This window comes from Plutella xylostella, chromosome Z, assembly GCF_932276165.1.
Source record: "Plutella xylostella chromosome Z, ilPluXylo3.1, whole genome shotgun sequence".
NCBI lineage: Eukaryota > Metazoa > Arthropoda > Insecta > Lepidoptera > Plutellidae > Plutella > Plutella xylostella.
Window position 1 is genome coordinate 1,833,074 of NC_064012.1, and position 12,224 is coordinate 1,845,297.

The 12,224-nt window shown below is 37.1% G+C and overlaps 1 protein-coding gene across 3 annotated transcripts in view; it reads left to right on the forward strand.

Annotated features, from left to right (window-relative positions):
• Nucleotides 1-12,224, forward strand: part of LOC105382687 (disco-interacting protein 2) — a 99,994-nt gene that overhangs the window by 18,434 nt on the left and 69,336 nt on the right. For all 3 annotated transcript variants that reach the window (XM_048632860.1, XM_048632861.1, XM_048632862.1), the window contains exon 2: nt 1,269-1,346. In XM_048632860.1, coding sequence (XP_048488817.1) covers nt 1,269-1,346 — 78 coding nt within the window. The remainder of the gene's footprint in view (nt 1-1,268; nt 1,347-12,224) is intronic.

Here is a 12,224-nt window from a genome sequence, read left to right on the forward strand (position 1 = left end):
AATAATTAGAGTTCGGTTTAACTTTGTTAGCAATACTCGGACGTCAGCAGTTTAAACTTTGTTAATTACTAGGAATAATACAATTACCAAGTTGTATCGACTGTTTCTGAAATAGCTCGGACATTCCACGTACTGCCGGCACAGCATAGTAATTATTCTGTCAGAAACATAGAAGTAAATGTTAGAACAAAAAAAATCTTTTTGCTTTGCTATCGATTTTAATATCGCCGCCCATAGAAAAGCACGGACTCGGGGTTCGCCGCCCGTTGGTCTATGTTTTCGCTTTTCCTACAGTGAACTGTGAATTGGATATGCGTTATATTCCGTTGATTATATTTTTACAAACATATGTTAAGCTGGTCCTGGACGATTCCATAATTGTAGAGGTGTTGGTTCCTACACATTTCACACTCGCAAATGCACCTTATTGTATTACATATACTTCATAAATATGTAACTTCATATTACACTTAAAGCTCAAAAAACGGGCGTTTTAAGCGTTCTTTACACGGAGTTAGTTGGCCTTACACTTCACCTTAAAGAAGTTTTCACGTGGGATTTCCGGGTTAAAAAGTGGCCTATATTTATAATGTATTATGTTAATCTAAGGTGTCAGCTTCCTACAATAACAAATTTCTTCGAAATTGCTCCGGCCGTTTTCCGCGAAAGAGTAACAAACATCCATACTTACAAACTTTCTCGTTTTTAATATTAGTAGGACTGAACAAGAGCTGATTAGAACACTACCTTAAAATATTTATTGGAATTAATATGTTTTGATTATTAGTATTACCCGCTACTACCACCGTCCACTCTGAACTTTAAATTAAATTAAAAATTTATAATAACATTAGTTCTTGTTCATCTGCAATTCACATGGTGTTGCCGTTGCAACGTAGATAGCTTCTGAATAGCGATACCCGGTAGTCCTGAAATTCGGGCCCTACAGCGACATGGAATAATATGTAGATTCATGTTTGTAATTTTAGTTTTAAAAACCCATTAAAATACATATTTGGCGTACTGATTAATTTGATATTCCGTAGTATTAACTTTTCCGTGAATACAATAACAATTCCAAGATCATATTACTCAATTATATCGGTGTAAGAGGATTGCGGGGCGAGGCTCTTAACATTATTGTCTATCTCAAAGATTATTGTTGTTTCTCGATGCTGAGCCAAAGCCGCCTGTTCAACTGCCCCTAATCCCAATACAATGCAGCTCCTTTCTTAATCCTTTGATACTAAACTGGCTTTAATTTCCAGGGGACATCACACAGAAAGGATATGAGAAGAAGCGGACGCGGCTGCTGGCGCCGTTCCTGCCGCAGCAGCAGCCACAAGGTACGTGTCTCGCCCCCTTACTGGAACTAACGCCTCAGTAACGCTACGAACCTCCCGACTCGCTAACACCATACACTAAATTCTGCACAAGTGCATTCCCTGCTACAAGCTCTGATTCGCTCCGCGCCCGTCACAGCGAAGTATCAACCACGCCAGGTGTCGCGGCCTTGCTCAAGCTCTCTAAATACTTGCAGCGGCCGAACCGGGGCATAAATTAGAATATAACTGTGCCCAAGCACCTTTGTGAATGTCGCAAACTTGTCCGTATCCCGTTTGCACAATCCTGTTACACGCTCACGCCCAGCCGACAAATGATGCAGCTCCCCTAATCCGGGCCACTGAAGCTAAAACAGCCTAGTTCCGTATGCAAACGACGCATAATTTTGAATCATAAATAGTTCATGCCGTTTTGTCGGACGCTAACGCAATTGGGCTCGCACTAATGCAAAATTGCATACTGGTAAATTTAACCAGACTGAAATAGGAAGCGATATGAACCCTTTTGTATTTGTAATTACCTATATTGCGTGGCTCGCATCGCAAGTGCGTATAATTGGCGTGTTTTAGTGGCGGGGTGGTATTAGCGAGTCCAAGGTCGCGCGCGTAGCGTTGCCAGGGTCAGGTGTCAATTGGCAGCAGTCGATGGACGCTGGATATCGCGAAAGTGTCGCTCGTATCGCGGCCCAGGTCCCACAATGGGGGTCAAACGGCTTGGCCGTCTCGGATCTGGACGCTCGCTCGTATTTAGAACGAGAGTCAATGAACCTATTACATGTGATTTATACTTTTTCACGACGCATTGTTTCTGTACAATAGGACTGAATATGTAAATACATTTCAGTTATTCGGAATTACAAAGAATGTGGTTTCCTCGTGGGTAAAATGAAATGTCAGTCAGAAATAAATACGCGTGTATCCGTTACCATCATTGTATCCAGCTGCCATCGATTTTGCAGACCATAAATATTACGTTGGAATGTTAAATTGAGGACTTACTCTTCCGAATTTATCATGAAACGCGAATGAATCCTCGATATTCACAGCTGGTTTCCTTTCCTATAATATTTAGAGTTAAATTAAAATGCGCTGTTTGAAATTTCTCGAAAAGAAACGCCTTGTTAACGGCCGGCCCGGCCGCGGCGATATGCGGCGCCACACCACTATAATTTGATTGTCATTCTTCCTCATTCGTTTTGTTTTTGTTTTATTGTTGAGTTGATAACAAGACGCACACACAACCACACTTTATCTACTATCGTATTTTCGTAACAGCACGTACATACATCATAAAGAATCCATACTTGGAATTGCTTACGATTGGCAAGCTTGGTTCTTCTCGAGTGTAATAATGCTTTATTTTAAACTAATATTCACTACAATTGGGAGAGAGACCTTAAAAATTATGTTTACGCTGCTGGCCTTAATAAAAAAATATTGGGTGGGAGTATCGAAAACTGTGACATTGCTGTAAATTTGTAAGTAAAAGGATAAAGGGAGGGAGGGACAAAGGTTAAAGTTATAAAATAAAAATTTGAAAATCATACTTGACATTTAATCACAGTTTATTACATTTTTTCAGAAGAACATCAATATTATTTTTATGAATCTATTATAATACCTAACCCTAGATTATAAGAGTCTTATACGTAGGTACCTATTGCCTGCCTTGACCATGCAATAAGTGTACTGCTATCGTGGCGAAGAGTCTACACAACACGATACCCACTAGCTTCCCTTTTAGATTAAATTTGAAATTTAATATGCTCCTGCGATATTTTCATGATAAGTAAGTAAATTCACTCTGGTTTACCCTACGATGAAATTAATCCTTCGCCACTCGACTGCAGTGCAATATCCTACACGTATACATAACAAATCTCCGTCCGCTCTACACGCAAAATCAATAGGCGGAATAGCTCTACCTACAGCCTGTCGGCGAAATTTCCGTCTAGCTCGCCGATAACTCAGGACGTCGGCTCTCGGGTTTGACGGAGCCACCGTAACCAGACCCGAGCCGTGTGGAATATTGATGCCTATGCCGTGCTGTGTAGGCGCAGAATATGACACAAATATTGTGGTTCTCCGCATTAGAACGTGCTCTCGCGAGCAATGAAAAAGTTCCACTCACAATATGTCTCCACCAATTTTTTATACAATTTACGATTTTGGTTGGTAATATTTTGAGGCGTTGTTAAATGTACTTCAATATTGCAGACTGAAGTCTAAGCAGACTGAAGTTTAAGCTCGTCTTTTCTGTTTAGTAATTTGGTACTTTCCTCACTGGAACTTTTTCTTTGCTCGTGAGTGTATTACGCCCCCAGACGTGGAACTCGTGAATTTTATGAAGCTTACGGATGATAAAGAAATAACCAATATTCTCGGAATTATTCAAGATAATTAAAATGAAGCCGAAAATGTTTTTCAATTATAAAATCAATTTATTTAAAGTGTGTAACTGAAAAGTGAATAAATTGCAGTTCATTGAGTCCCAAATGAGAAAACTCAATATATTTAAAATAATAGTGTCCGAAAATTTTAAATTTATTTCGAACAAAGGTCCACATCTCGGCGTAATTATTTGGTCACATTTTTCATCTGAAATTTAAAGTAGTGAAAAACTATTAATTTTTAAAACACCATTTCTGGTTAAAAAAGTTATTTAAAAAAATCATACTTATGAAAATGTAATCAGAACCTGCTACGCCTACTCATATTATGAGCTTTACATATGGAAATACAAAATAATATATTCCTACTGATAAAAGTGGACTCGACAGGCGCTTGTCTAAACGTTCTTTAGTGGGGAAAATGAACAATAACTCTGAACAAAAATCCGTTGCCGGTCTTAATTTATGCGAAGAGGATTCGAAGGCCGTTATGGATCCTTCAAACTGTATTGCCGGCACGTTCGTACTTCGTTCATTTTTTAAAAGCTTTGTACTTTGTGCAGTTTTTTTCTAAAACACTTTTTTACGTCTACGCGTTTGACCGTGAATCTTTAAAAATAATTCAGTAACCGCAATTTTTTTCTACCGCAAAACAATTCATCTTCGTACCTCCTTATTGTTAACATTATAGCATGATAATCGGAAAATGTGTTCTATATCTACATTCCTGAATTTGAACATATTTTGTATGGATAATGATGTTGATTCTGAAGGCAGAAATTCTAATTTTAACGCTGTCAAACTAAAAAAAATGCTAGCATAAAATGACATTTACGGAAACAATCATAGAGTCGAATTTTAAACAAAGAAATTAAGGTTTTGACATCGCTAAATTTAAAATTTCTGCCTTCAGAATCGATATCAATATTTATAAATGTATTGCTGATTTTTACATACATACTATTACAAAAAATAAGTTAACTTTATTTAAATGTATTGTTTTTCTGTAAATTTACCGTCAAGGATGAGTCCTTCAGTATTCCGCGAGAGGCGTGAGGTATTCAAATAAACTACAGCCATCTCGACTCGCAACGGCAACGCGGGAATCTTCAATATCAGATGGACTACTCTTACTTGACGAAATACGAATCAGAAGGGCTATTACGGGGCGCATTTAAGACGTGTCAAGAGTTTTGCATCGCGCTCACTCACATCGCGCAGCCTCAAGAGCGAGCGCGACGGAGAACTCTTGTCACGTCTTAATAGCGTCCCGTGCTACAGTGCCAGAGAGTTCAGTTTTCGAATCCGTGAGATAAAGTCCCACTAGATGCACAAAATATTGAGTGCGTGAATAGTATCAGCTTCGTTTTTTTGTGAATAGGTAGAGGATTTATTTTTACATCTTATTTACCTATCTTATTCATGCATAAAAAGAAAAACAAGTGAAGAGTAATAAAATATGATCAAAGATAATTGACGCATAATTAGCTAGGGCAAAGATTTGGCGATTTCTAAAACGGTTTACCTATTTCGGGCATATATTTAGATATACAAACTGAGACGTTATTGAACTATGACTAATATCGAAAAATACTTTTATTTTCATATTTATCTTCAACAAGTTATAAGTAGAGAACGTTTGTATGAGGGAAAACTGCCTAAAATTTTGGTCGCTGAAATGTCGTTGACGTAATAAAAATTGTGAATTGCTATTGTGAGGTTTTTGTACCATAGTCTAATTTCATGAAAAGGAATTCACGTAGATTCCTATTTTCCGTACTGGCAGTGGAAAATATACAGGTAAATGAGCTCACGTCTGTCACAGAAGGTTTAGAAAAGTCTTAGAAGCTGGCTACAGATAGTGAGGTCTTGAGTAGTGTTGACACCAGAGACGCAGCAAGGGCGCCAAACTAACTCGATTTTTTATAATTCTTTCCGTTACCTTTGTCTCTACGTCTGTCTGTTAAGTCTGTTTTCTTAGAATAGCAAATAAGTTACCAATTATTTTCTATAATAGTTTTCGTAATACCTACTTACTGTAAGTATACAATTATTTGTTTAGACTTAAGCTACTTACATCTAAATTAGAAAAATAGGTACTACTTATAACAAATAAATATTTGTTTTTTTCAACCCACTCATGTTGCCTTTTATAAATTGGGATTGAATAATTGAGTTTTAATTATAGTTGACATTTTGAAGGCGTCTCAAAATGTAGGTAGGTAGGTACTTTAAGTAAGTATTTAAAATAGCTACCTGCATAAATTACAAATAGATAATTTATAAATAGATTTTAATTGACGACTCAAGCTCCAGTTCAAGTTCACTTATAAATAAATACATCAAATATAACAAGCGAGACAGGATCAAAAATATTTTCCTAGCCTCATTAGCGAGCTCTCGAATGCGCTTTCCTCCCACCTGTTTGTTAAATATCAAAGCAATTACCTGACTAATACCCTCTTGTTCTTCAATTAGTTGAAAAAACATACTGGGGGGGAAATATTGCAGAGAGAAGGGGGGTGGAGCCTGCTGGGCATTTGCCCGTTGTAACCTTGGTAATGAAAAATGTCTGGGCGGGCGGTCCTTGCGGCGCGGCGGAGGCTCGTGTAGCGCCCCCGCCCCCGGGCTCGGGGCGCAGCGCGCGGCGCGTCAGTGGTCCGAACCACCTCGCCGCGACAGTGCACCTGCAACCACTTGTTCCACCAGTGGATCAGTGGAGTTGTTGCAAGCGCGGTCGCGACTACTGAGATGCTGTCCAACGCTATTGCTGGTGCGTTGTCTTTTGTCTTTTATACTGGTTTTTAAATTGTTTTGGCGGATTTTATTGCTAGTTTTTTTTTGTAGTTTTGGCGATTTTAGGGTCTTGATTTTTTTTATAATGATAGGTTTTTGGAATTTTGTTTTGTGACTTCTGTAATAAATTCTTGTTGCTTTTGGAAGTGGTGGTAAAAGCCAATTGAGACGCAATACTAAAGATTCAATTACTCAAATAATATTTTTTTAAATAACTTATTCAACAATAAATAAATGTTCAATTTAAATTTCAAACATCTATAGTGGGTAATGGTAAGTAAATACTCTTTTTTATAATACCAAGAATCTACCTAATAATGAACAACTTACATTACAATAAAAATTTACTTATCAATATTTTTAAGCTTTCCAAACTGCTGTCTAAACTACAATTTCAGCACTATTACAACGTGCGTATTCTGAAAACGAACGCGTAAACAAACCACCGCATTCCGTTTAGTCATCACGCGCTAACCACCTCTCTATCTCGTTGTATTAATCCTGCCCATTGCGTGACAATTCTTGTTGAGAGTGACCACCTGACGCGGCCTACGTCACGCCTGCTACAGGTGGTTGCCTTCGCCTCGGCCTGGCTGACTAGTATTTAGACCTAGGATCTGTTCAGGCTGAATTTCGTTGTGAAAAAGCTAATAACTATGTATTTTTTAAATGCCTACTGTTTTTAAAAATTTGCGTCCCGTAGCTGCGTTATTGGCCGAAAAACAATAGTTTTTTTATTGTGTCTATTTTCTTGGGTTCTTAATCAATTTTCCTATAGGAAATCCAATTCTCAGGAAGGAATTCCTGTTTACATATCAAAACAGGAATTCCATCCAAAGACTACTTTAATTCCTATATTTTTTAATATATATTTATTTGATATGCCTGAAAACAAAGTTTTTTTAAACCATTTTCTGCATAAAATTCGTGTCTGAAAATGATAAATGAAAAGTGGTTTGGCTGGCTAATCGCTTAGCTACGATTGTTTAACTCAACTAACTTCCAATTATTGTAGCTCTACGTTCGGATGAGTAGAATTTTTTGGAGGATCAGAAATTGTACTGGTTAATCCCGTAAAAAATACTGGCTTTGAGAAAAATGAAAGATTCTACTGAAGCTATTTAGTAAAAGTCCATTAGGTCCAGTTTTTTTGTATTTATAGGTGTTTGAATTGAATTTAATTTAAAAATATAACGTTATAATAACATCAATAATTATACATTTTATTACCATCTTTTCTATTCATAGAGTTAAATTCTTTGATAAAAGGAAGGTACCTATTTATTTACAGATTCTTTGTTGATAGATTTGTAAGGATACTCAAAACATTTTGAAGGCTTTGTAGGCTTTCGTTATAACATCAAACGCTATCAAGAAATCAGGCAATTTCCCACAGAGTCGGGTGTTTTTCTTATAGTTCTGTCTACCACCAAATACTAAGAAAGTCGTTCCTTTGATACTGATTAGAGTAAATCATATAACTAATAAAATTTATTTTGTAAAAGATCGTCTGTAAACGATTGGACATTCAAGTCCTTTGATATTGATTAGAGTAAATAATATAACTAATAAAATTTATTTTGTAAAAGATCGTCTGTAAACGATTGGACATTCAATATCTGTAAACCTCAAAAAAACTGTGATGTTTGGTTTAAAACGTTATTGGTCAAAGGCATATCCGATGAATGGATTTTTTCCCAGCACTTTAATATTAAATGTGTAAATGGCGAAGGCGCGAGGCTCCGGGGTCGGCTGGACGGCTTACTGCGGGAAATACTCCGCATAACTCTATTTCAATGGCATTTTCCGAGTTTACAGAGAGCAAAAATTTATATTTTCATAGCTTCCAACTTTCGTTCTTGCTCACTTACTTTTGGCTGGAGCTTCATCATTTTATTTAACACTGTGTTTTTAGCGGTTATTTAACGCTAATTTCGCTAGCTACCACCGCTCTTAATCAATATATAATAAATCAATAAATTATGAACACAAACTAGGCCTTAGGTACTATCGGCCAAAGCTCTTAGAAACAAGATTGAAATCACTGCGCTCTCACGTATAATTAACATTGTAATGCTACACTGATAATTCTAGTCATCTAGCGCGATTGCAATTAAACACTTTGTGCTCACTTAGGTCCCCGGATTAAATACACACTTTCATACGGGTTTTGTCGGGTTCCGAACCCATTACACGTTAAAGTGGAAGATTAGCATATCAACACTGAGCAATCTTTGCCGAGAGATGATTGCTCTACTGAGCCACATTCGACGCACACTTCGTTATAGGCTCTCGAGATTGATACAGGAAATGTAAGTAAACATAAAATTATACTTGGATTCTGATTATTCTGAAACTAATAATTTAGAAACAAACTTTTAGTGCGCAGTTCCCATTTTTAGGGTTCCGTAGCCAAAATGGCAAAAACGGAACCCTTATAGTTTCGTCATGTCCGTCTGTCCGTCTGTCCGTCTGTCACAGCCGATTTACTCGGAAACTATAAGTACTACAGTGATGAAATTTGATGGGAATATGTGTTGTATGAACCGCTACAAAAATATGACACTAAATAGTAAAAAAAAAAATTGGGGGTGGGGCCCCCCATACATGTAACTGAGGGATGAAATTTTTTTTTCGATGTACATACCCGTGTGGGTTATCAATGGAAAGGTCTTTTAAAATGATATAAAGTTTTCTAAAAAACATTTTTCTTAAAGTGAACGGTTTTTGAGATATCAGCTCTCAAAGTCGTAAAAAGTATGTCCCCCCCCCTCTATTTTTATAACTACGGGGTATAAAATTCTAAAAAAAATTGAGGTGATGCATGCTAATTAACTCTTTCAACGATTTTTGGTTTGATCAAAGTATCTCTTATAGTTTTTGAGATAGGTTGATTTAATTGCTGCTACGGAACCCTTTGTGCGCGAGCCCGACTCGCACTTGGCCGGTTTTTTTTGTTGTTGTTATAATGCACCTGTTTCTGTATATTTGATACTAGCTGTTCCGGCGAGCTTCGTTTCGCCTTAAAAAGTTTTCCTGTGGGAATTCCGGCATAAAAACTAGCCTATGTTCTTTCTCAGGATCAGGATATGTATACCAAATTTCATTCAAATCCGTTCAGTAGTTTTGGCGTGAAAGAGTAACAGACAGACAGACAGACACAGTTACTTTCGCATTTATAATATTAGTTAGGATTGAAAGCTGAATTCAAAGAGCATACACAGCACACAGGCTTGCCTACCTATTGTTGCTTACGGTGACAGTATAGGAAATGATTTATTTATCTTACTGGTGCTGTTTCATTTACACCCTTCGGCTGGTTTCATTTATAGAGAACCAGCTCATGTCGGCACCTATTTTTACTTTTATTTATTGTGCTTAGGTATATTGTCTGATGTCTGGGACTTAGTGTTGCCGTCTGAAGCTACCCTAGTGGTAGAAAGGGCCTTAAAAGAGTGGGCCACGCCATCCTGTCTTTGGCAACTACCAGGTTTTTAGTATCTACTTATAAAAACTAACTTATGAATTTATCAATCTTACTTTTTTATCTTATTTATTTATAGAGGACATCGTACATAAAATGACGATGTAGCCCTCGTAGGAGCAAAATAAAGATATGTTACAAACAGTTTGTTAACTTAAACTAGCACATACTCGTATATAACTAAAGGTATTATACTTTTTGTGTATTTATATAATCAAAAATTACTTATCTTCTAGATTTCATGCCAAAGCGACCTAGTCTGTACAGTAGCCTGGCCTCGCCACTTTTTAACCGACTTCAAAAAAAGGAGGAGGTTCTCAATTCGTCGGGATCTTTTTTATTTTTACCTCTAAATAACTGAATACGGTTTTACCCTATTAGGTCCAGTATAAATACCTACATCCCATTTTTTGCACATTTCAATGGCATTTGGTTGAGCTGGTCACGGGCTGTCGAGTTGCCCTAGGCCTTCGGTGGAGCGTCGCGTCGGCAGTATCACGTTACTCGTGTCAACCGACGATGTTACGAATTGTTACCTTATTGATCAACGTTGAGACTGCAAACGGTAATCTTTTGGTGGATTACTGATTCATAATACTCATAATACTGGTGATTTGGTGTCGACTTTTTTTAAATGTAACTTTTGGAAAACTTAACTTCTAACTTACTTATTATAACTTGGACACCGAATAAATAATTGTCTACCTTTATCTAATTTTATGAGTGTACCTAATAATATTTATGTTTTAAAGATAGGAGAAAGAAAGAAAAGTACCTTCTTTTTTCTCTTCTACTCTTTTCAACGTGCCACAGACATATAATACAATTACACATTATGAGAAATAAAGTCATCCCCGTTTTCGGTGGGTGTTAAACAGCACGGCAAAATAAAAACTCACTCAGCAGCTCAGCAGGTAATTTACCCACCCAGTGTTGTACAGATTATACCCTCAACGAGCCATATCACTTACAGCTCAAATTGACGAACGCAAGTGTCATTAGCGCACACGCCGCCGCGCTTTGATAAACAATAAACGAACCAGATAGAGTATCAGGTACAAAACCACGCTGCTGTCCGCATTAATGTAATACAGCTACATTTTACCTTGTTTACTGTCAAACCGAGAGAAACACATTAACTTCAATCTAATAACCAATGAATAAAATCACAAATTTAATATTCTCATATACGCTTACTTTTAAATTGATGTGTTAATCCAGACGTTTTTCACCTTCTGCATCGGCACACTATCTTGTTCGTTGTGAATATTGTTTATCAAAGGTTGTTTATTGACGCGTGCGCCATGTTGGATTTTCGGCCAATTACAAGGCATTGTTTACAATCAAACAGTCAATTAACGGTGGATGCGTCGGCCCGCCTCTCGAGTCCCGCTACCGTGCGAGCTCGCTTGACCGCCCTGCCGGAAAATACCATTGGAAATGCTGAAATATCGTCATAATTAACCGCATAATTTAGTGGTTATAAAGTTTACAGTACACTTGTTTTGCTATTGAAACGGTTTACGTGTAAAAAGCGGCCAATTAAAATTTAATTGCATATTTATAACGTTTCAATCAAAATATGGTTTTCATTGTGTGTGGTTTAAATTTTAAATTAATTATTCATCTTTTATAATGGTTATTATATAAATTTACATTTAACTAATGAAGCCTAACCTAATTGTAAATAAAATTATTAAAACTGAACTATAAGAAGAACTATAATAATAAGTATGTAAATGAGGATCTCCGTGCCCTGAGCTTACAGTTTCGTAACCGATAATCGTGCTCACCTCGGCGTTATCAGTGGCACGGTCATCGACCCCGTTGATAACGCGCCACATGGCAAATACCGCCTGTTGAATACGTTTGTTTGTAAATAGCACGCCTCTCCAATTTAGGTGAATAATAATAAAACTGTGTAGGTAAAAAGCAATAGGTATTACATCGATGTCACCAAGCTCAAACCTATACTTTGTGAACCTGAAACTTGACTTTCATAGAGATATTTGAAAAATCGGTGTCCCAGCTTTCGCTTTTTATTAGTCTTCCCATCACCTGATACTAAACGAGTGGTTCAATTGAATAAGCTCCAGCCATTTTTCTCTGAACAGCGGCAGAGCGCGAAACTCCGAGGAATTTTGCGCAGTGGGATTTATTAAGCGGCTTACTGCGAGAGCCACTGCAAACAAAGTTTTTATTTTTATTTCT